The 26,708-nt window shown below is 38.4% G+C and overlaps 1 protein-coding gene across 1 annotated transcript in view; it reads right to left on the reverse strand.

The window, feature by feature from the left end:
- Positions 1–26,708, reverse strand: part of CACNA2D1 (calcium voltage-gated channel auxiliary subunit alpha2delta 1) — a 494,736-nt gene that overhangs the window by 400,025 nt on the left and 68,003 nt on the right. The window contains 1 exon segment of the mRNA XM_030307860.1: positions 3,238–3,319. Coding sequence (XP_030163720.1) covers positions 3,238–3,319 — 82 coding nt within the window.

A 26,708-nucleotide genomic window follows, 5' to 3' on the forward strand; every position in this document is an offset into this window, starting at 1 on the left:
ACAACTTTTTGCAGACTTAAAAGTGTCTTTCATTGAAAAACAAACAGTAGTTTGTTTTTATCGATTCATCTTTAAAAAACTTCCTCACAAAGCAAATTATCATTCTTACAGAACCCATTAATTCAGAATATCTGATAATTTAGGTACTGGTTGAAATTTAAGTATATTTGTACATGAAGTATTTTATCAACATATTAAGTGAGAAAATAGTTGCTCAAGAATGTTTTACAAACTTAAAAACTTTGTTTCCAAGAATACTAAGACCACCTTAATTTTTTTAATGTTATCTATTAGTTAATATATGATCATCAGCCTCTCTCTACTTGTCAGCTACAGGAATTCATAGGTCTATGTGTGTATGTTTAAAAGTCATAAAATGGGACTGCTCAAAGATTTCAAAGAAGACACAAACAAATAAAAACAAACAAAACATCCTTTGTTCATGGATCGGAAGAATTAATATACTTCAAACAGCTATACTACCCAAAGTCATAATCCCCATCAAAATACAAATGGCATTTTTCAAAACATAGAAGAAGAAATCCTAAAATCTGCATATGGCTTGTTAAAAACAGAAGATAATATTGTATTATAGGTGTATGTAAGGTGATAAATAACATTACAATGGTACTGCAATATATAAATGTATCAAAGTAACACAATGTACATCTTCCATTAACACAATGTATTAATCATTATCAATCTTCCTGGGCTAGTATTTAATGATGCCATAAAGCAATTTTTATAAAATTAGAAAGTTGCCTTCTTTTAGCTATGTTGCCTCGTCGTAACTGCTTCTGAACCTTCAGGTAACAAGCTAGTTCTGTCCTGTGATGCCAGGAAAAACAGATCCATTAAATAATTAGGGAAGAATCACCATTTCCACAATATTAAATATCACCTAGGAAGCTCCTAAATTCCTCTATTCAACTTTTGATCCTCATCGTGCATCCAATACCCCCAAACTCAGCATAAAGTTCACTCTCGGGGCACCTGGGTGGCTCAGCAGGTTAAGCGTCTGACTTTGGCACAGGTCATGATCTCACGGTATGTGACTTTGAGCCCCGCGTTGGGCTCTGTGCTGGCAACTCAGAGCCTGGAGCCTGCTTTGGAATCTGTATCTCCCTCTCGCTCTCTGTCCCTCCCTTGCGCGCGCACTCTCACTCTCAAAAATAAATATACGTTGAAAAAAGAATAATAAAGTTCACTCTCAAGTCTGGTGTCCTTCAACTCCTCTGAGCTTTAAGTTCCCATGGCCAAAAAGAAATGCAACCCTTTAGCCCCCATTAAGGACCTTTTCTTTCTAGGCAAAAGGATAGGGGCATATGGAATCATTTATCTATGCAAAATAACACTCTTTATGAGCCCCAATACTTAATTTTTTTCCAATAATAGATTCTGCATTCTCTCTCTCTCCCATCCCTTGTTATAATATATAATTATTTGTAATTTTTTTCTGTCACATAGTTAGGTATATGTCTCATAAGCAAAACACTGTGGGGATTTTCTTTCCTCCTGTCCGTTCTATTTTTTTATCCAAATTCAGACTAGGCCATTTATTCATTCATCAATATTTGCAGTATTCTTAGTAACCTGTGCTTGATAAAGCATAATGGAAATCAGGTAAGTTGTTTTTGGTTTTTGTTTTTTTTTTTTTTTTAATGATTCATTGCAAAAGGCAGATTCAGCAAAAGGGTTTACATCTTAACACCAAAAGTAAAAGTGAGGTCAGCCAAGAAAGTGGTTTCTGAGGCTAGAGAAACCCTGGAGTGAAGGACAGCTCCTGAGAGCAGTCTATTCTTAATCTCAAACTGCCAATAAAGAGAGTCATAGAACTTCTAACCAGAATCTGTCAAGTCTCATTTCTTTTTTCTCATTCCACAAACTGTCACTTTCATAGAGGCTCGCCTTATTATCCGACACAATTTCATTTTTTTAACACATCGTCCAATAAGGAATCATTGCAGACCCCAAGCATCACCTTCCAGTAAGTAGCTTTCTGGAACCTTTGCGCCCACAAAATGGAAATTTCTGAGTAGTACAGTGTCAGTCCTCTGAAGAGAGGAACTGCATTTCTGTCAATCATTGGCACCTGAACGGTGCCTGGGACGTACTATGTGCGTAACAAGTGTTGATGAGAATTAAATTTAATCATTGTTATTCACAAGGAAACACTTTTCATTTCCAAATGTATTCCCTATCTCCTCTCACAGATATTTGTTTCTTAAGATACTTTTGCATGTTGAAACTTCCAACTGGTTTATAAAGAGATTCTAGAATAACTTTTTAAAGTATTTGTTAGTAGGTTTCTTTATGAAATTCAAACAATATATAAGGTAACCATATATTCTAGTTTCTGCCTGGGAGGAATATTCACATATAAATATTCTTATCACAAATATTCATATATCATACATATATTTGCTTTTATATCTCACCCCACCAACTCCTCACATTTTTGGAAAACAAAAGGTCTCACTGTAACACTAAGAACACAAGATAAAAGTACTTTCAAATTATTACATTACTTACACTAGTATCAAAGTAGTGAGACTGTAAAGAAATGACATTTAATTTTTTTTAATCTCATGGAAATTACATGTAAATGCTCTTTTCCAAGGAAAATAATCTATATAAGATGCTATACAAATATTTATACGCTGCTATCATTTCCAAGAATCATTTTAGAGTGACTTTCATAGCCATTTCATAAATCAGAAGAAGAAAACATATTTTATAGTGTCTCCTTCTCTTACACAAAAATCTTTATTACCCATCTCAATGACTCACTCTAGTCTCCAGACATGGCTATAAACACTTTCCAGCCATTTTTAAAAATACTATCTACCCTCAAAAAAAGAACATGTGTTCCCACTGAGGATATTCAAAAGAATCCATCAAGGACTTAAAGTCACCACGATGTGAGAGATTCTAAAATATACCCTGAAGAACAGGCATATGAAACCCCACTATGAGTTTTAGGGGAGTCTGCACATCACATGAACTCATCTAAGGTAAGGCTGTGTGTAAAGTGTAAAGCATGGTGAGAACGCGACATTAATTGCCGGGAATGACATTCTTTGCTCACAATAACTAGCAGGTACCAAGGGTCCTTCTCAGAATCTCACTACCCGATGCACATGAAAAATCACATCCTATTCATAATATAGAAACGCAGTTTCCTAGAAGATAAGAGCTGCATTCAAAGATTCACAAATGTCTTGCAGTTGTACTCACATCAACAAGCTGATTGACTCCACTTGCTGTTTTTGCCAGTGTGACAAGGTCTTCTTGCATCTTATCCACCCATGACTTGATACTGCAGAAACCAGAAGAGAATGTTCCATCAGAACTCTGGGAAAGCCAAGTCACACGCATTCGATATTCGTGCTGTACATAATTCATTAAAGCGCCTCGAAATCTCTCCCTCCCCCCAAGTTCCTACTATGTCCACCCTCCCAACCCATTCTCAAATTACAAAACCAATGAACCTTTAGGGTCCACTTCTTAGGATGGTGATACCCCACAAAACATAAAAGAGCAAATGACACAGATGTCTTGTTCAACATAAGGGTATTTCCTTAATTTTTATGAAAATTATATTAATAGTTACTAAATAGATTATTCTAAACACGGAGCACTTGGGTGGCTCAGCAGGTTAAGCACCCAAATCTTGACTTTGGCTCAGGTCATGATCTCATAGTCATGAGATCAAGCCCCATGTAGCTTGGGATTTATTTACTTATTTATTTTCTTTCTTTTCTTTTCTCTTTTTTCTTTTCTTTTCTTTTCTTTCTGTCTTTTTCTTTCTTTCTCTCTTTCTCTCTTGGGTTTTCTTTCTTTCTTTCTTTCTTTCTTTCTTTCTTTCTTTCTCTTTTTCTCTTTCTCTGTCTCTTTCTCTCTCTCTCTCTTTCTTTATCTCTCTCTCTCTCCCCCACCATTCCCACTCTCCCCCTTTCAATATAAATAAATGCACATTAAAAAAAAAAATTAACTAGGGGTGCCTCGGTGGCTCAGTCAATTAAGACTCTGACTTCAGCTCAGGTCATGATCTCACTCACAACTTGTGAGTTCGAGCCCCACGTCAGGTTCTGTGCTAACAGCTCAGAGCTTGGAGCCTGCTTCAGATTCTGAGTCTCCCTCTCTCTGCTCCTCCCCTGTTCGTGCTCTCTTGCCCCTTCAAAAATAAATAAACATTAAAAAATATTTCTTTTTACTTTAACTAAACTTCATCCTTTAGCTTGTAAGTCTTCTTAATATAATACTAAGGAGGTGTTACAGGTAGAATATTTGAAAAAAAAGTAAGAAAATATAAATTCTTTTAAATTTTTCATAATTCTATTAGACAGTGGATAACCACTGTTAATATTTTGATATACTCTCTTCTCGTCTTTTAAAATTCTTTCACATAGTTGAAAGCCTATTATGTAAAATTTGTATCTCTTGGTTTGCTTAGGTCATACAACAAATACTCCCTCATGCCATTATAAATATTTTATAAACATTGTATGTTAATGGCCACTTAATATTCCATTATCTCTACCTGCCATAATATATTTGACCATCCTTTTTGGTTAAAATATAGAGTATCATCAGTTTTAACCACTGTAAATTACACAGCAGCAAATACCTTACTGAGTAAAGTTTAAAACTATTTCATTTCCTAAGCCAGACTTTTAAATTTGGAATTCCTGGATCAAGCCTTAAGTTTTAAAGAAACATGTTGAGCATTAAAATTATGACGGGAAGATTTCAGTTCAAATGCTTTTCATGTATATACTTCAGATTAATGAAATGGAGACCTTAAAATACAAGTTATGGACATCAGGACATTTTAGAAAAGCTTAAATAAATGGTCTTATTTCTTCCTGGCATTAGAGACATTACCAAATAGCACACAATGTTCCCCCTTCAAATCGATATAATTTAATCTGTAATCCCTTCATATATTTTATTTATTCATCCTTATTTATAAAAAGACATAAAATGTGTATTCTTTTCTGCCCATGCAAATATAAGAAAACACTAGTAAGAATGATAAGAAATGATATATTTGAATTTGAACTTCTGTCTACATATATATGACATCTGTATTTATCTTTTCCTTACATATCCTACTTCTTCAAATTTGATTGGTATCTTTAAGAGAGCATATCCAAGAGTGGTTTAGAAAAGTGCTGTTTTGAAAATTAACTATGTGGGCGCCTGGGTGGCTCAGTAAGTTAAGCGTCTGACTCTTGAGTTCATTCAGCTTAAGTCAAGATCTCACGGTTTGTGAGTTCAAGCTCCATGTCAGGCTGTGCTGACAGCAGGAGCCTTCTTGGGATTCTCTCTCTCTGCTCCTCCCGGGCTCATGCTCGCTCACGTTCTATCTCTCTCAAAATAAATAAAAAAGCATTAAAAAAAATTAACCGTGTATTTCATAAGTGTTCAATTATGAGATTTAACCACGTTTGTCTTTCTTTTCCTTGAATAGATAAGAATTCTAATAGAACTACAATGTTACCAACTTTTTGTCAGATAAATTTAAATATAACAGAATAAAAAATTAAATGTGGGGGAAGAAAGCATAATGCAATAAAGGGATCTAAATGAGGTATAGAAGAACATATAAAAAAAAAAAAAAGCTGATAGGGCCGCCTTGAAGGCTCAGTTGAGCATCCAACTCTCAATTGGTCAACCTGAAAGGTCAGGTCGTGATCCCACGGTCGTGGGATCAAGCCCCGTACTGGGGCTCTGCACTGAGTGTGGAACTTGAGTTTTGCTCTCTCTCCCTCTCTCTCTCTCCCCAGCTAGAGTGGGCTCTCTTTCTCTCTCAAAAAGTACATACACACACACATACATACATACATAAGCTGATAAGCTAAAGGGGAAGAAGGAAAACAGAAAGTCACCAAAAAAAGGAAGAAATGCCTTAAAGAAAAACACAGAGAATTGACTTACATGTGAGGCAAACTAATTAATACATAAAAGCTGAGGGTACTTGCACACAAATGAAAATAAGGAAGAATATCTACTGAACCATGCTATACAAATATGATTTTCAAAGGTAAATAAATATCAAGAAACAAAAAATAAATACCTGGGAGGAGGTTATAGAAAGAAAGCTATAGAATCGTTAAAATGAAAGCTACAAACCACATTATTCTAATGCTATGCTTTCTGCTGTTTATAAACTGGTGCATATTGTAGGGGCCAAAGGCAGGCCACCATGATGGACCCAAGAAGCGCCACTTTAGTATGAAAATTATTTTAAATTAAAAGCAATCAAATTCCAGTAGATTTAGGAAAAGCTCTTTAGCCCCTCAACTGTCTGCTTGTATATGGAAGACAGCTATGTATAGAGATTCTTCCTTACCTAAGAAACATATCTACATAATAGGGAACCTCTGTTTTTGAATAATCTCCTTTTACCTTCTTGCTAATGGTCTTTCTCCTCTTTGTAACCTCAGACTCCATTCCTCCCCTTAGCTTCATACAAGCGTCATGTTGCTTCAATGTCTTTGAAATTTCCGTGTCTGTGTGGATTCCCCACAGGTATGCTATTAAATTTGATTTTCTTCTATTAATGTGTCTCATGTCAAGGTGATTCTTAATTCAGCCAGAAAGAGCTTCAATGGCAGAGTGAATTCTTCCTCCCCAATAATACATTTGAAAAACACTATAAATATTCGTACTTATTACTATTATTAGATAAATAACTGTATTAGATACTGTTTATTAGATATGTACCATTATTAGATAAATAAATTGTGCTCCATTTCTACACTAAGAATAATAAATTACAGTAGGGAATGGGCAGGCGCAAAGACCACTGACACCATTTTCTAATTCACATCATACTATTTCAATTCTCCAAACAGTTACTCAACAAGTCCTAAAACCCCAAGTAAATAAGTCACCTCTTCCCAAGGCACCTGGGTGGCCCAGTCGGTCGAGCGATCGACTTCGGCTCAGGTCATGATCTCACAGTTTATGAGTTCGAGCCCTGTGTTGGGCTCTGTGCTGGCAGCTCAGAGCCTAGAACCTGCCTCAAATTGTTAGTCTCTCTCTCTGTCTACCCCTCCCTGCTCACGTTATGTCTCTATCGCTCAAATATAAAATAAACATTATAAATCAATCAATCAATCATCTTTTCCCAAATGTAATTCTCAACATTGACAAATAGAAGTATTATATATCCCCGGGGCTACTGGGTGGCCCAGTCGGTCGAGCGACCGACTTCAGCTCAGGTCATGATCTCACAGTTTATGAGTTCAAGCCCCACGTCGGGCTCTGTGCTGACAGCTCAGAGCCTGGAACCTGCTTCTGATTCTGTGTCTCCCTCTCTCTCTGCCCCTCCCCCACTCATGCTCTGTCTCTGTCTCAGAAATAAACATTAAAAAAAAAAAAGAATTGTTATATATCCATTTCGCTAGGGAACTGAGAGACAAAGACGATATATGTGAAAAAACAAAAACAGAAACAAAAAACCCACAACTCACGCCTGAATTCTGATTTATGCTAAAGTGATCCAAAACGTGCATTCTAACTTGACACTTGAGTGTACTGTCACTGCCAGTGTTCATTGAGATTAACCTGTTTTGGCTGAAAGTAATCGAGGACCTATCCACTCTTCTCACCCCCAATGACAAGCTGTCAAGAACACTTTATAGGAGCAAGGATTATTTTTCATAGATATGAGGTGCTACCTGGTTTTTCTAAAATTCATGAGTACTATGCCTTTCCAACCTGGAATTAGAAGACTATAATGACCAAGAAATAAGCAAAGATCCCATTCATCAAAAAAGGGAAAAATTACACAAGGCAAAACTCATAGCTGCAGATTCTTTCTTGGACTTTCTCTTTCTCAGTAAATTGTCAAGCACATACGTACAATCATTAAGCTCTATTTTACTACCGCCAGAAGGTACCATGGAATTTGAGATTTAGAGAGGATATATCCTTTTCATGTAATAAGAAATGAATACAGCAGTCCACAAGGAAGAATTCATTGTTTGCTCTTTGTTAATCCATTCAACAAGAACTCAAGTCTGCTGGAGATATCAAAAACTGCAGATGCAGAAATGACAAATATATGCCTTATAATCCAAGCTCAATCCTATGACCTGTGCCAAAATCAAGAGTTGGATGCTCAACTGACTAAGCAGCCCAGGCACCCCTACCCTTCTAAGTTGTTAACTTAGATAAAACTTAGACAATAGAAGGCATGTTAACAAAAGACAGGTTTAGAAGGGGAAAGCACACATATTTATTTAATACACGTCTTACATGACACAGGAACCTTCATAAGGAAATGAAGACTCAAAGAAAGGGTTAAACCTGAGTGTGCTTCTGCTAAGTCTGATAAAAACTAGAAAGTCATGGAAAGATATAATAGAGCAAAGAGTATGAACAAAGTGTAGTAAACTAGGGGGAACTTAACAAAGACGATGCATTCACATTCTTTTCTCTGTCCCTTGTCTTCAGAAATAAAGGATGCTCCTTTCCTCTGGGGTTAGGGAAGGCAATTTTCATAGGAAGGGAAGGTCAGGAAGTCCTTGCATGTGACATTTCTCAAACTCCTTCAGCTTAAAATATTCCGTATCATATTTGGGGGTAGTGTGTCCTGAATTCTAGCAGCGGGATACATTTCAGGACCAAGAGATAATCACTTAAAGTTTATCAAGTAGTAATGCCGGGAGATGGATGGAGAAGACTTTCTGGAGTAACAGCTACTTGAAGTGAGATTTGAAAGATGAGTGGAATTTGACAAAATTGAGAAAGCACGTAAATAAGAATGAAGGCAGAAGGAATATAAAAGATGGCCTAAGTCGTCTGAATAGCTGGCTGGTTCGACAAATGACACAGAATGGGAGCAGGCATGGCAGGGACAAAATTGAGGCAGATAGATGGTTCAGACCAAGTGTCTTAAATAACATTCTGAAGCATTCAGAATGACTTCCCCAAATAATGGAGAGATGATGGAAAATGTGAAGTTAGAGAGTAACAAGAGCAATTAAGTATCTATAAACATCATGAAGTAATTTTTCAGACAGCTAAGTGGACAGTGGCTCTGAGGGAAAATGAAAAATGAGAAGGGAGGGTCTAGATAAGAAATGATGGGGATTCAAACCAGCCCAGTAGCAGTAAGAGGAGACAGAAAAATGGAGGAGAGGTCAAGTACGAGAAATTTTCTCAACAAAAATTCTGAAGTATGGACAACAGAATTTCATGTTCTACTGGATATAGACAGAGAATGGAGAAAGGATTTTAGAATGATTCATGGAGTTCTTCAATTAAACAATAATAGGACATTTTGATAGAGAAAGCACAGAAGGAACAATTTAGAGAGGCACTGATGAGTTTTTATTGGTTCAATTAGATATGTTTTGGGGAGATCCATGTGGAGATACTCAGTAGGCAACTGAATGTACTAGGTTTGGAGTTGTCTGAAGTTTAATACAAATATAAAGATTTGATGTTTACGATGTATGTAAAGGACATTAGGTAAATCAACGTATGACTCTCAAAGGACAGTGTATGGAAGGAGGAAGGAAATACACAGTATTAGAACTCTGTAAAATAATGTTTAAAGAACTGGCAGAGGATGTGAGTAGTAGCAAAAGAGAAGAAAATCCAAGAACAACACTATCACAAAGCCCACAGACAGGAAAAGTCTCCAGAGAGGATGTAGGTATAGAGTCATCAAATAAGATGGGAGAAGTCTACTCACCTTATGTGTAAGGAGAATGAGAGAAACACAAATTGAAGCCTAGTAAAGAATGAAGTACAAAGAGTTAGTACTTATCTTTGTTTTTTAACATGAGAGATTGAAGCATGCTTCCATGTGTAAGAACACAGCAAGTAGAGAAGGAAACACTGAAGATTCAAGAGTGAACATGTAATTTGTTGACAGAGCAAGGTCCTTCAGAAGACTCTAGATCAGGCTTCTTCTTGTTCACCCCTTGTACTCCAAATATGAGAGTGGAGATTAAATGAATAAATAAGCATAACACAGGAGACACCCAATCCATGGCTAAAAGGGAGGATACCTCTTCCATGGAGATAGAAAGGAAAATGTAAAAGCTTTTAGGTAAATGGAAACAACCAGAACAACTTGATCAAAAAGTTGAGACATTTCCACTTACTGGTCTCTATTTCCTTTGTAATAAAAGAGACAGAGTCATCTGTTCAGAGATGAGCAGTGGCTATTAAGGTAGGCTTGCAAAGAAAGCTTGGAGGTTTAAAAAACAGCATTAGCTGGAGGGTATTTAAAGATATGCCCTATACTGAAGGTCATCATTTTTTTTCTGGTAGTAATCAGCATAACTGTGTGACTTTCTTCACTATCTCTTGACTGAAGAGGGAAAGAGGAGAGAAAAAAGGCATTCAGATAAATATGGGGCAGGTATCAGCAGGCAGGAAAGGATAAGGAAAAGTGAATTGCAGGACCTAAACATTTCAGGATCACTACTCATTCTAAATAATGAAGACACCAAAAATCCCATTAAAGTGTTATAGTATTATATTCATAAAGAAGGTCTCTTTTCCAAATCTTTTTTCTATGAAATAAAAAATCCTATTAAACTATTTCTTGGGAGATGTGGAAATACTGCCACTGCCGAACTTCAAACCTTTCTCATTTTTTGTTAGCTTTTAGCCTAACAATCTTCTAAAAGAACATGCTTGGAGATGAAACAAAGGAAGTGGCCCGAATACGCATACCCCACTTGACATCACTTAAAACAATATATGCATTTTTACAGGACAAATTCCTAAAGTCACCATAAAATAAAAGGGATTGCTCACAGAAAGTTTAATAGTTTGAACGTTTTCTCTTCGGAATATATATATATATATATATATATATACACACACACACACGCTACAATCTCTGACCAATGCATATTTGATCATACAGATACAACAGAAATTAAGTAACAGGTATACTATTTCCATGAGAAAACACAATGGATTTCAAACAGGAACACACTTACTCTGCTTGGCTCGTTGGAAATGAAACTCCCTGGCTTCGAGACTCAAGTGGTAACAGAGGCTTCACTATTATGATAGCTTTTGAGCGGGATAGGTAGTCAGGAGAGTAACAATGGATGGTGTTTGCAGCAGGAAATCATAGGAAGCTCTCAAGAACTGAAATGTAGTCAATGTACGCATGCAACAGAACATTTCCTACCCCTTCGCTACCCCATTTCCCATTTTTACACTGTCCTCTTGACCCATGGTTCCTTTAACTCCCGGGACCCTATCTCCTACTCTTCCTTCTGGGGGGGTGCACCTGGGTGGCTCAGTTGGTTGAGTGTCCACTTCAGCTCAGGTCACGATCTCATGGTTCATGAGTTCGAGCCCCACACCGGCCTCACTGCTGTCAGCACAGAGCCTGCTGCAGATCCTGTCCCCGCCCCCCCCCCCGTCTGCCCCTCACCCACTCATATGTGTTCTCTCTCTCTCTCTCTCTCTCTCAAAAAAATAAATAAACCTTTTTTTTTTAAGTGTATTTATTTTGAGAGAGAGAGCAAGCACGAGATTGTCAGAGAGATAGCAAGGGAGAGGCATTCCCAAGCAGGCTCCACACCACCAGCACAGAGCCTGCCCCCCAAACTCAGGAACCATAAGACCATGACTTGAGCCAAAATCAAGAGTCAGATGGTTAACCAACTGAGTCACCCAGGCGCCCCTATCTATATTATAGTCTGACTCCTTTTCATCCTCTTAAGATCAAATATTGTTGGTTTCTCAACATCTGTATTTGATCCTTTCCTCCTTTCTCTGTTTTCTTGATTTATACTGCTTCAAACTCTTATGACTTCGAAGTACCTGGGTGGCTCAGTCACTCAAGCAACTAACTCTTAATTGTGGCTCAGTTCATGATCCCGGGTGATAGGAATGAGCCTGTGTCTAGATCCACACTAAGTGTGGAGCCAGCTTGATATTCTTTCCTTCTCTCTCTCTCCCTCCCTCGTTCTATTGCTCTCCCTCCCTCCCTCCTTCCCCCCTCTTCTACCCCCCCGCCCCTGCTCACTCTCTCTCTCCAAAATATATATGTGTTAAAAAAAAAAAAAAAAACACCTCATGACTTCAACTATCACCTCACCTATATAAGCCCAACATCTGAGCTCCAGTTCTATCTTAATGACCATTTGCTAGATCATTCCAACTTGATTTCCACCATCCTTTCTCAAAATACCTTCTAAAACTGAACTGAGTATCTCTCCTCCCCGTGGTACAAACCCTCGTGTATTCCTTCTCCTTGTGGGAGTGTTAATAACAATAATCTTCTTGACCCATGCCACCAATTTTTTCATCATATCCCTACTCCAATCCTTTGTTAAATAACAGCCTTTCAGCATTTCTTCCCAGCACATAGTTGATAGCTAAATGCATTAAAAGCTTATTTTAATACCAAACTCCATGCCAAAGTGATGAACAGTCGCTCTCTCACTCAGTTATCATAAAAACTAGTTGTTTTCCAAAGATGAGAAAAGTTATAGTTGAGAAAAGTTACACAAACCAGCCTTCCAGCATCTTACTTTCTAAGACCTTTCACTTCAACCAGCCTCACGCATTTCCATGCGTGTGGTGGTCCGTTTCTGTGTTCTGCTTTGCTCTATAACCTCTCCCTGAAATTAATCCTCCACCACCACTATGATGGGATAAATTCCACAAATACTCTAGTATCACCTTTCACAACCCTCCAAACTAAAAATTTTCTCCTCTGTCCACTCAGCTCCAAAAGCATTTTAATTGTACTTGGTGCTTATTCCCCTGTACACGTTCAAGATCAGATGGATGCATTTTTATTCTCATTTAATCCTCAATATGTTTATTATAGTACCCTACATACAGGAGGCACACAGGCATTTATAGAACCCATAGAAAAATATGTTGAAATGAAATGTCATTGATTATGCTTTTAAAAAGCACAGTTATGGGGCGCCTGGGTGGCGCAGTCGGTTAAGCGTCCGACTTAGCCAGGTCACGATCTCGCGGTCCGTGAGTTCGAGCCCCGCGTCAGGCTCTGGGCTGATGGCTCAGAGCCTGGAGCCTGCTTCCGATTCTGTGTCTCCCTCTCTCTCTGCCCCTCCCCCGTTCATGCTCTGTCTCTCTCTGTCCCAAAAATAAATAAAACGTTGAAAAAAATTAAAAAAAAAATAATAAAAAAATAAAAAGCACAGTTATATTTATTTTTTTGTTTTGTTTTTCAATATATGAAATTTATTGTCAAATTGGTTTCCATACAACACCCAGAGCTCATCCCAAAAGGTGCCCTCCTCAATACCCATCACCCACCCTCCCCTCCCTCCCACCCCCCATCAACCCTCAGTTTGTTCTCAGTTTTTAACAGTCTCTTATGCTTTGGCTCTCTCCCACTCTAACCTCTTTTTTTTTTTTTCCTTCCCCTCCCCCATGGGTTTCTGTAAGTTTCTCAGGATCCACATAAGAGTGAAAACATATGGTATCTGTCTTTCTCTGTATGGTTTATTTCACTTAGCATCACACTCTCCAGTTCCATCCACGTTGCTACAAAGGGCCATATTTTGTTCTTTCTCATTGCCATGTAGTACTCCATTGTGCATATAAACCACAATTTCTTTATCCATTCATCAGTTGATGGACATTTAGGCTCTTTCCATAATTTGGCTATTGTTGAGAGTGCTGCTATAAACATTGGGGTACAAGTGCCCCTATGCATCAGTACTCCTGTATCCCTTGGGTAAATTCCTAGCAGTGCTATTGCTGGGTCATAGGGTAGGTCTATTTTTAATTTTTTGAGGAACCTCCACACTGCTTTCCAGAGTGGCTGCACCAGTTTGCATTCCCACCAACAGTGAAAGAGGGTTCTCGTTTCTCCACATCCTCTCCAGCATCTATAGTCTCCTGATTTGTTCATTTTGGCCACTCTGACTGGCGTGAGGTGATACCTGAGTGTGGTTTTGATTTGTATTTCCCTGATGAGGAGTGACGTTGAGCATCTTTTCATGTGCCTGTTGGCCATCCGGATGTCTTCTTTAGAGAGGTGTCTATTCATGTTTTCTGCCCATTTCTTCACTGGGTTATTTGTTTTTTGGGTGTGGAATTTGGTGAGCTCTTTATAGATTTTGGATGCTACCCCTTGGTCCGATATGTCATTTGCAAATATCTTTTCCCATTCCGTTGGTTGCCTTTTAGTTTTGTTGGTTGTTTCCTTTGCTGTGCAGAAGCTTTTTATCTTCATAAGGTCCCAGTAATTCATTTTTGCTTTTAATTCCCTTGCCTTTGGGGATGTGTCGAGTAAGAGATTGCTACGGCTGAGGTCAGAGAGGTCTTTTCCTGCTTTCTCCTCTAGGGTTTTGACGGTTTCCTGTCTCACATTCAGGTCCTTTATCCATTTTGAGTTTATTTTTGTGAATGGTGTCAGAAAGTGGTCTAGTTTCAACCTTCTGCATGTTGCTGTCCAGTTCTCCCAGCACCATTTGTTAAAGAGACTGTCTTTTTTCCATTGGATGTTCTTTCCTGCTTTGTCAAAGATGAGTTGGCCATACGTTTGTGGGTCTAGTTCTGGGGTTTCTATTCTATTCCATTGGTCTATGTGTCTGTTTTTAGCACGGTTATATTTATTAAAGTGCTTTGTTTACTAATTTCTTCTTCTTCTCTCCATAATCCACATCAGAAAAAAATGAACTGCAGGACCCATGCATCTAGAAAAATCACACAATTTAAAAAAGTGGCAAATTTTCAAAATATGATTGAATATTATAAGGAGATTATTAAATCTCTAGAGTGAACATTTTATCATTCCAAATCTTTCAAGTGTATAATGAATGCCACAGACGAGAGAAAAAAAATCTTGTAATCCTTCTCCGCCCCTATAGTAACTCAGAGTCAAATAGCAGTCTATGTTTCCAACTGTTTAACGACGTCTGCAGACTCGGGCTAATTTGGAGCATTCACTGTGAAATCTCTCAATTATTTTATGGAATAATTAAGCTAATCTTTTATATCGTGTGCTTCACTTTATTGTACAGAAACAGCCAACATTTTAAAGCAAAGATACAAAAAATTCCGGTTTTCACTAAAAAAGATACTTGCCATACAATAAACACTGTTCCCTTTGAGGTCAGGTTTGCCCATTAAACAGCTTTCAAAAGAGTAACGCACAGCTCGGGAAACTCTTTTTTCAAAAAAAATATATATATAGTAATCCATTTCATTTTGCATGCACTTGAGGAACATCAAATTCAGAACAGCACAAATTACACCCTGTTTAATCTATTGTAAAGTGTAATTCTTGAGTACAAAGAGTCAAGTCTGCATAGTTATCTATTTAATTGTTTTAAATGCTACAGAGAGAATGTACCTCTTTACTAGTTGGAACAATGGAGCTAAAGTGATAGCTGAGAAATGTTATAATGGGTCCTACCAAGACTAACTGTCCTTCCTTGCTGTATTTGATGTGGTAAGTCCTCTAGAAAAGAGAGAGAGGTGCACGAAGCCCCTGCTATCAGTAAGGACAGGGTAGTAAAATAGACATCTTTCTTTCCACACCCTCCTTGAATTACCCCACTAGCAATTAGCATAGAGACTAAAGCAGAAGAGGAACAGGAGACACACAGAGGAAGGTAGGGGGCTGTGAAAGTAAGTCTGCACCCTTTTTATTTATTTATTTTTTAACGTTTATTTATTTTTGAGACAGAGAGAGACAGAGCATGAACGGGGGAGGGGCAGAGAGAGAGGGAGACACAGAATCCGAAGCAGGCTCCAGGCTCTGAGCCATCAGCCCGGAGCCCGACACGGGGCTCGAACTCACAGAACATGAGATCGTGACTTGAGCCGAAGTCGGACGCTTAACCGACTGAGCCACCCAGGTGCCCCAACCCTTTAAAGCTTTTGTCCTAAGCATTCTCTGCCTATACCACTATTCTTAAGAATTAATTTTAGGGGCACCTGGGTGGCTCAGTCGGTTAAGCATCTGACTTCAGCTCAGGTCATGATCTTGCGGTTCAGGGGTTTGAATCCACGTCGGGGTCTGCACTAACAGCTCCGAGCCCGGAGCCTGCTTCAGAGTCTGTGCGTCTCTCTCTCTGCCCCTGCCCCGCTTGCGTGCGCAAGCTCCCTCACTCTCTCTCTCTTTTCAAAAATAAATTTTAAAAATTAAAAAAAATTTTTTTTCAATATATACGTATTTATTTTGGGGAAAGCGCAAGCAGGGAGGGGCAGAGACAGAAGGACAGAGGATCTGAGGTTGGCTCTGCACTGACAGACTGACACAGCAAGCTGGATGTGGGGACTGAACTCACGAACCTGCAAGATCACGACCTTAGCTGAAGTCAGACGCTCAACCAACCTAGCCACTCAGGTGCCCCATAAATAATTTTATTTTTAACCCAAGGAAATAGGAGACATAGTTATATCCTGTGGACCTGGGGAAAAATTTAAATATCACAAGATCTAACAATCCGACCATTTCAGTTATGTTGATATATATATAAAGAGCTTATTCATAAATTTGAAGTAATAAGATCATATATTTCAAAAGTGTTCTACTTGCTATAAATATCCCACCAATGCCACACTGCTTTTTGTTATGTAATAAACCACCCAGAGTGTTCCTGCAGTTGGATAAATATAACATAAGTAAGCCAAAGATGTAGATAGCTTAGACATACTATTTTGCTAAACAGGCATTTCTGATAACATAGATAACTATAGAATTAAATTTTCTTTTGGTGTAAAAAAGAGTGCTTGGTAACTACATTAAATCTAGGATTGTCTGTGAGATGGGTGTTATGCTAGGAATGTGAGTTCCTGAAATTATTCTCAATTGAAACCATTTTCAATAACACTGCTGCTCTGTTTTTAGAAAGCTGTTTAGATCTGTGAAGTGCTTAAGTATTCCGTTTTTATCTAGAGTCAATCCTGTAAGAAATGCAGGGAAGGATGCGAACATGCTAATCAGAGTGAAAAGGTAAAATACTGCAGAGTAAAAAACCAACCAAACAAACAAACAAACAAACAAAAAACAGGCTTTATCACTAAAATCAAATTTTAGGCTGTTCATGTTCCTCTGCCTTCACTTTCTGTGGGTCTTCGGCTGCTCCTGTGTGTGTGTGTGTGTGTGTGTGTGTGTGTGTGTGTGTGTAATCTGTGTTACACACACACATACTCCTAATTCTCAAAAACCAAAGATTCACCATACCTCCTTTACGCACCATCTTGGATTGATCTTTGTTTTATCCAAGCATTTTTTCATTGCCTCTTTAGCTCATATATGTTTTTGCCTCAGCTCCAGCAATTTGCTTCCAGCTTCCAAGAGAACAAATGGGCAATACACTTTAGAGCGGCCATGAATGTAGTTCCATGGATTAGCTGGAAGGGGGAGGGTTCTTGTGTGAGGGTTTGCTCCCTTGAGGCCCCGGGAGCTTTGTTTGCTATCCTTCCCCATCACGGCCAGTTACAACCCGCAGTATCATCCCCTCTAGCCTGCTGCCAGTGGAGGTGCCCCACATGGCCACACAATCTGCTGCTGGGGTTTTTATAAAACAAATGAAATGAATTTCTATGTGCTCGTGACAAAACCTCCTTTCATCTTACTGAAGATCTTCCCTTTCAGTGTTTATCTGTATTTTTTTAGCCATAGTAGATTGTTCCCCAAATTTATTTTGGCCTAATTCAAGCACGTGAATATTATTGAATGCCCTGATAAAAATCTCATTTCCTTTCTTCTATGAATTATTAACTGCGTGTTCATAGCATCTTTGATATTATAAAATACTGAAATGCTTATTATATTTGGATTCTGATCTAAATGGCCAATCCACTTCCCTATACAGATCAATACCTGCAGACAAGCCAATTTCGCTGCTTCACAGTTTTGTCATGTTATTCAGTCATGTTTCCTGGAGTTACCGAAGTCCCTGCAGCTCCGCAAAATCATCTTTCAAGTCTATGCTTCGGATCCTACTTCTGGGCAATCTGAGTCTTCAAACCCTCAGAAATTTTTCTTTCTGAGTTTTTAAGATATATATAGCCTGTCCTACAAAATGTCATACATTTTGGTATATGTATTATGTGACTATTATTTTTCTCCAGCAATACTCAAGTTCAGTGAATGGAGAGTCCACAGCTGATAATTCTGCATTTGGAGACTATCTGGCAGAGTTCTAAGCATACAGTAGACACTCAACAGATAGCAGATAATATCTATTGAGCGCCTACGTGTGAGGAGCTGTTCTAAATACATCCTGTAAGGGCGCCTGGGTGGCTCAGGCAGTTAAGCATCTGACTCTTGATTTTGGCCCATGTCATAATCTCACGGTTCGTGAGTTCAAGCCCCATGTCAGGCTCTGTGCTGACAGCACAAAGCCTGCTTGGGATTCTCTCTCTCTCCCTCTCTCTCTCACCCCCCACCTCTGTCCCTCCCCTGTTTTCTCTCTCTCTCTCTCTCTCAAAATAAATAAATGAATTTAAATAAAAGTAAATAAATAAACATGTCATGTAAACATACTCTAATTCTTACAAAAATCTATCGAGGCAGGTATTATGTTGAGTCTTTCTTTACAGATAAGGAAACTGAGCCATAGAGAGGTTAACTTATTTGCCCAAGATCACAGAGTTAGTAAAATTAAGCAATGTGCCCTAAGAAGCCAACAGAGTAAACTGTCTAATAAATGCTAATCGACAGGGTGGCCTGAAATTCAGCTTAGTTCCCATCATGAAACCACCCACTACGAGTCCTCAACTCTTCTCTCATCAGAATTTACAAATGTCTCATGTCTTCTATTTTACAGACTGTCAGAGTCCTGGGTTCTAAGTCTGCTTCACTGATGTAAGGAGAGAAAATGGCAAAGACAGAAGTCTTTTGTTTACATTGAAGAAAAGTTATAGTTAGGAAATGAGGTTTCGAATAATTGAGAAAACCCAGATTATTTTCTTCCTTAAAAGATCTTTGTGGAAACATGCACAGGATTACTGAAATGCTACAATTTTTCCTCACATTAAGTTTTTAAGTTCTCATTCAGATTATCAAATAAACAAGCACTATTTGTTTTATGGGGGAAAAAACAAAATTCACTGCTTTCGTTAACACAGCATGGTGGTGTCAGTGTTAAGTACAAGGCCAATGACTCTCCTATTATTCACAACATGCACACAGATTTGACATCAAGTAGCAGGTTAGATGTAGAGCCAGCCCTGATGTGTTTCTAAATATAAAATATTCCAAAAGCAACATTAAATCCTTCAAATATGAATGGAAAATATGACTTTCAGCTGGCCTTCATTGTCCTCACAATGCAGGTTCAGATACACAAACAAATGCAAGAATATAAAAGCCTGGGCCCAGACTGACTCATGGGGCACTCCTTTTAAAGATAGCCCGTAGTGTAATTTGTCTGACAGCTGTTCCAGGACAGAGTTTATTTAACAATCAAAAAGCTGTCAATGCAAATGTATTAACTTGCAAATGAGAAAAACAATTAACTCTCTTTCTGAAGACCCTGAGAAAGGAACACGGTAAGGGTAGCCTATCACCAGCATTTTTATTTCTTTAGCATTAAGCACGGGATTCTAGAAAATGGGAATGAAACCATCAAATTGGAAATAGTAAATATCTTTTCAGCTCAGGAACCATATTGCGATTTAATTGCTTTCAACCTTTTTGTCCCCACAGACACGTGGTTCTCTTTGACCCTCTTTGCCTGATCAACACATGCACTGCCCTCGTGCTCCCGTCTGACGATCTGAGCACACAAAGCGTGCCAGGCACAAGATTGCTTCTTGGGGAGGAATTAGAGCCAGCCCTCCTTCCTGACCCGCTCAATATAAACATAGAACTAAACTGGTTGTTTGAGGGGCGCCTGGGTGGCGCAGTCGGTTAAGCGTCCGACTTCAGCCAGGTCACGATCTCGCGGTCCGTGAGTTCGAGCCCCGCGTCGGGCTCTGGGCTGATGGCTCAGAGCCTGGAGCCTGTTTCCGATTCTGTGTCTCCCTCTCTCTCTGCCCCTCCCTTTCTTGCACTCTGTCTCTCTCTCTCTCAAAAATAAATAAACATTAAAAAAACACATTAAAAAATAAATAAATAAATAAACTGGTTGTTTGAACCAAATTGTTGCTCTCCATTAATGCAGTGAAATGAACAATGAGAATTGTATTTAGAAATGAATTTATGCTTATCAAATGGCAAAAAAGTTAACAATTTTTGCACTAGGAAATAACTCCTAGCAAAGAATAGGAAAATTAAGTAAAAGGTCTACATAAGTATCAGAGTAATAGAGGAAAAGAAATGATTTCTGGTTTCTTGGTCGCAATTCGAAACATTTTTATTTGAATGAAGTTTTTCAAATTATGTAATAGTTGGTGATGTTTAAATACCAATAGTATAAAATTACGACCTTTTATGTATTGTACATGAAAAAATAAGTCTTGGGAACTAATTAGAAAAAATTATCAAGGAGAAAAAGCACCTTATGGAGCTAAAACCAATTGAAACTTTTAGGTCACTGTCAGTAAATTTTAAAAAATGCTATGAAGCATGATTCAGTTATGTACAACTACTTAGAAGACCTTTTTAAATCCCCTAAAGATATTATTTTTCTACTTGAAATGAATCCTTAATATCAGATGATTTGCTATTGGCGACAAAAAAGAGGCAATAAAACGATGAGTCTTCGGTATATTTCACTTTTCAGGAACAAATAACATGATGATTTCTGGTATTTAAATTATTTATATAAACTATGAAGTAAACACTTCAAAACACAATGGTTGATGTCCTTATAGAAAGTGTGGTTGTGTATATCTTCCACATTTGAAATAATTCTTGTGCAATTAGAAGGAAAGGCTTAAAAATGGATCTCATTCAGTCATTCAAGAAACAGTGGGAAGCATGTCACAAGCCCTAGTGAAAGGACGGTGCTTTGGTAGGATGGCACGTCCATGCAACCCGTCTTTAGGAAAGACGCAAGAATCACAAAGCAGCCAGTAACATGAATTAAACATCAACATTCAGAATGAATTGTTGCAGAATGCTCATTGTTTTGTTGTTGTTAACAGCCATCCTGTCACTGTTACTGGTGCTCCATTTAGAGTACATCCCAATGTGGATTTCAACAAGCATTTTTTAAATGGACCACCCCTGTATTGTAACGTGAAAAGTCTGAAGATTCCTAAAGCCAGATGTATGAATCATACGTGACTCAGCAGCCTTCCACAGGCTCGACAGCCCATACAGTCTCTCTCCAAATGTTCCCTTCTGTATAAGAGAGGCTGAATGGACTCCTCTTATTGCTGGTCAGAAAATACAAAAGGATTTGAATGTAGGCAACCCGTTAGAATTCACACTATCTGTTTAGGTCACCTGTAGTAATAAAAGGGGGGGGGAAGCCCACTGGAGCATCTCTTGCTATCTGGCAAGCTGTCTTTCCGGCTCTCCACAGTGGATGTCCCCAAGCTCCGGATTATCTCTCCTATCTGTTGATCACATCAGGTAAATGGGAGCCTCATGGGAATTTACATCACCTTTGAACACCTTGCAACTAAATCTCTAACTGAAGTTATGTGTCCAATTAATGCAGGTCATAAACATTATTTTCTGTTCTAGAAAGCGCAGAAGAAGAAAACACCTTGGCCTTGCTATCCAGTTTCCTATTTAATGGAAGCTGCTGGTATACATTACCCATGAAAAATGATCATGCTGATGCTCCTAAATACTTCCTAAGATAGGCATTCATCACCTTACTAACAACCTTGTTGTCTGGGAGCAAAACTGTTAGAAAGTTCTTCTGGATACAAAGGAAATTATGTCATATCTATCTTACAAACTATTAGGCAAGCATCTAAATAAGATATAGTTTTGGGGCACCTAGGTGGCTCAGTCAGTTGGGCGTCCAACTTTGACTCAGGTCATGATCTCGTGGTCTGTGGGTTCAAGCCCCGCATCTGGCTCTGTGCTGACAGCTCGGAACCTGGAGCCTGCTTCAGATTGTGTTTCCCTCTCTCTCTTGCTCCTCCACTTGCATATCCTCTCTCTCTCTCTCTCTCTCTCTCTCTCTCTCTCTCTCTCTCTCTCAAAAATAAACATTAAAAAAATTAAATAAGATCTTGTTTTATATATATTCTATATGGTTTTTAATGGTGATTATTGATTTGTAATTTACAACTAAAATTATTAAAACTTCAGGAAAAAAATTAAAAGTATCTTCAGACATCTAATTCCTAATGCCTAGCCAAAAAAAAAAAAAAAAAAAAAAATGGATACAACTGACTTGATTGTGGCCATATAACTGTTATTTTTATTTGCCTTTATACTTAGATGTAAACAGAATGAAAAGGGGTGAATAAAAATATATGTATATAATGAGCAAAATGAGAATCTGTATCTTCTCCCTGCTATTAAAAGAAAAGCAACAAGCAGCAACTAAGGGCAAAAGAGGTAATAATGATTAATAAACATGCATGTAAGTTTAAGAGAAACATTTTTCTGACCAAGGGCTAAGTTCTAGGACCTGAGTTTGGGGTTTAGGAGTGAACTGCGTCAACCCTCCATCCAGGTTCTTTCAACTCCCTATCTACGGAGGATCCAACAGCTAATGTCCAAAAGCAAATCCGGAGCCAAGAATCAAAGAAGCAGCCCACAGGAACAATGGCTCGAAGGGGCTGGGCTAAAAGAGTGCAGAGCTCTGGGAAGAGAACAGGACTGGAGCAAGGATACAGCAAATTCCAACAAGAGAGTAAGTAACTTCAGAATTACGGATCAAAAAAGCATCCCAAGAATTTCATAAAGTGATTGAGGACCTTTATCAAAAGGACTCTTTATCAAAAGAGTCTCTGCTTTCTTGTCTACCTCTGGTTACAAAGAGAGCGTCTAAAAGCCCAAACAGGTGCAGAGAAGTAGCTATGAAGTGGTGTGTAAAGACCTCTACTCTAGGAGCATCTGGGATGCTCACTCGCTTGAGAACCCAACTTTTGATTCTGGTTGAGATTATGATCCCAGGATCATGGGATTGAGCCCCATGTCAGGTTCCATTCAGAACCCTGAGCATGAAGATTGCTTGCTTGAGATGCTCTGCCTCTCCCTCTGCCCCTCTCCCCGCTTGTGCCAGCTCAATCTCTCTCTCTCTCTCCATCTCTCTAAAAATTAAAAAAAAAAAGTTTAAAGACCTCTACTCTCTATATAATTCCTTCCTCTGAAATTCCAAAGCATGTCATGCAAAATACTACTACAATGTGAAATTAATTTGGTTTTCTTATTTCTTTAAGACAACTGAAGTTAAAGAAGTAATTTCTTAAAGTTAATGCCAGGGCTCAAATTAGAACATTATGAAAACAAGCAAATTTTCCATGGATGAATGGATGGATAAAGAAGTTGTGGTGTATATATAAAACGGAATAGTATCCAGCCATAAAAAATGAAAAAGTTCTGCTATTTGCAAAACATGGATGGATCATGAAGACATTATGCTATGTAAAATAAGCTGGACAGAGAAAGACAGATAGTGTATGTTCTCACTTATATGCAGACATTAAAAACAAGAAAAATGACAACAACAACAAAAAAAAAACCAAACTCACAGAAAAAGAGGTCAGGCTTGTGGGAATGAGAGGAAAAGGCTGAGGGGGAGGGGGAATTGGAGAAAGGTGGCCAAAAGGTACAAAATTCCAGTAATAAGATGACTAAGTACAAGGGATATAACATACACCATGATTAAAGTTAACACTGCTGTATGGCATCTAGATAAATTTTTAGAACAATAGATACTAAGAGTTCTCATCATAGAGAAAATTTTTCCCTCCTTTTCTTTCTTCTCTCTTTCTCGTATCTATAGGACAGGATACATATTAGCTAAACCTATTGTAGTAATCATTTCTCAATATATATAAATCAAACCATCACACAGCATGCCTTAAATATTTACGGTGATACAGGTCAATTATCTCTCAACAAAGTAAGGGGGGAAATTAGAACCGTGTTCCTGAATCTCTCAATCAGTTTGCTCCTGCCAGATTTTTCAGAAAGTCCATGGAAATCACTTTGGATAAATTCAAGTACAGGGTATATACTCTCCACCTGAAGAAAACACCTCTGTCAGGTAAAGGTATTCTAATTTCCATCCAAGGGGGGTTGTGTTCTCTAGGTTTACTCTTCTCATTTAACCAAAGGGGCAGTTTGTGAAATGAATGGGCAGACAAGAGAATTAAAGGAAGAGACTCCATGGTGCCCATCACAATATCTTTCCTTTTCATTAGAGAAATCCAGAGGAGTGAACAGAGCTGGGAAGCCCAGGGGAAATAACGTGTTCCTGATTAACCAACTAACTCTCCCTGAATTTGTAACGCAGCTACCTGGTAGCAGAGAAGATTAAATGAAAGAAAATGAAACTGAAGAAATTGAAAGAGATTCAACGGACCCAAAGGAAAAGAAAGAAATCAAGAGATGGAATGAGGAAGAGGGACACATAGAAGCTGGGAGGAGTAGGGAGGAGAATAGAAAAATAAAAGAGATCAGAAATAAATGCACATTGTAAAAACTGAATGTGAAATTTCTTTTAAAAAGATGAAAATTCCACTTCACATTTCATCACCAAAAACTTTAGACAATGCACTATATATTATTGTTCAAATATTCACTGCAACTTTTAGGATATGCAGTTAACAGTCCTATAGACTAAAATGATATAGCCTTTAATCCAACCATGATGAAACATATGGTTGCTTTGGTCTATTTCACACAGAACTCAGAAGGCAAATCTCTTACAACACTTTTTAATTTGGAAGAATACTTTTTGTTTATGTTTAATTTATTGTTAGGAAAAATAACGTTCATTGATCTTTACAGTTCAAGTACACATCTTTTCAGTGTGGACAAGGAAGTTGAATAACACTGGGTTTCACTATGCAGATCAATAACATATCAATAAATGAATGGTGGTTTGTTTATCACACTCATTAGGGCGGCTCCCTGCAATGGAGTTCATATTTGTGCATCTCTACATTTTAGCCACTCTTATATTTAAACATTTCCATAAAAGACACAATTTCAATTATTTCACTCCACTAAATACTGAATAGCTATAGCATATGCTATTGCTAAACCTTGGGCAGCCATCTTTCACATTCTCTTTAGGAGTTCTATTCAGCTAATAAGGAGGGCTTTAAAGAAGGACTGGTGGTGTATTATTTGATTTGCATGACCCTACAAGTTATTTTCTGTCGAACGTGGTGCATGACAAGAATTGGGTAATCAAGCTACTACAGGGAGAAGTGCTTGGTTGTTCTCTATAATCTTAACTGGGGGTTTCTTGACTCCTTAATACATCAGCTAATGAGCTGGAGAAACTTCAGCACTCAGCCTCAATGGAGGGAAAATAAACCAAATAAGAAATAATTCCTGACCCAACCATTCTCACAGATCACTCATTGTCACGTGCATTCTAACATACAGCCCCATGCACTCACTAACATTTTGGGTAAGAAGAGATTAGGATCTGGATCTTGCCACTCTCTGCAGAATTTGACACCATCAGTAAATAGCATGTTCTTGCTTGCTCTTTCCTCTGTCTACCATGTTTTCCCTCCATGTCTTCTCATTTCTTCTCATCCCTTTAAGCCCCAGGACAATTGACACCACACTCCTAACCACACTAGCTCCACCCATCATTTGGTCCTGCCTCATGTCCTTCACATTGGGCCTTTATGGATTCTTCAGGATACTCACAACCGTGCAATTATTATCATTTACTTGTATTAAGTCTCTTTCCTCTAATACACTGTAAAGAGTACAAGAGAGGGTCTTTCTTAACTGAAACCAGAAGCACTTAACCTTGCCCTGGGATAAAATAGTTGCCCAATAAAATATTAATTAAATAAATAAAAGAACAACTCTTTGGGGGGAAAGCACAGAGAACAGTCAAATGAGATACCTGCATTTATGCATAAGGCATGGTAAACAAGGCTTCCATTGAAGAAGCATGGTCTTATTTCCAATAACTTGTTTGCTTTCTCGAATGGAATGGAAAAGAATGGGCAAAATATTCTTGACTGACATAGAGACCACTACATTTCTGTTAAAGCTGCATGCAAAAAAAGTTACATTTCAAATTATGAGGGGCGCCTGGGTGGCGCAGTCGGTTAAGCGTCCGACTTCAGCCAGGTCACGATCTCGCGGTCCGTGAGTTCGAGCCCCGCGACGGGCTCTGGGCTGATGGCTCAGAGCCTGGAGCCTGTTTCCGGTTCTGTGTCTCCCTCTCTCTCTGCCCCTCCCCCGTTCATGCTCTGTCTCTCTCTGTCCAAAAATAAATAAACGTTGAAAAAAAAATTTGAAAAAAAAAAAACAAATTATGAGTTTTCATACAAAACATCCATTAAATTATCTCAGGTCGTTCTGGAATAAGAAAAACAACAACATTGTTTACCTATAGCAAAAAGAAAATTCAAGAGAGAGGAAGCCAATGCACCACTAACTGCAATAAATCAGAGAGTAACAATTTCTGGGCACCGTCCACCACTACCAGCTTTGATCCAGGGTTACATACCACTAGCAATTCGCTCAGCTACCTAGACCTCAACTGCCAGCATGTGCTTTGATGATGGGAACGCACCCCATCACTTGCAGAAACTCAACCCAAGGGGTTGTACAGGTAGTTCCCTAGAAGCTGAAGTATCAGCACACTAAGGTAAATATTGACATTCTTCAGAGAAAAACAGCTACACAAATTCTGGGGAAATACACAGAG

The sequence above is a fragment of the Lynx canadensis genome, chromosome A2 (assembly GCF_007474595.2).
Source record: "Lynx canadensis isolate LIC74 chromosome A2, mLynCan4.pri.v2, whole genome shotgun sequence".
In the NCBI taxonomy this organism is placed as follows: domain Eukaryota; kingdom Metazoa; phylum Chordata; class Mammalia; order Carnivora; family Felidae; genus Lynx; species Lynx canadensis.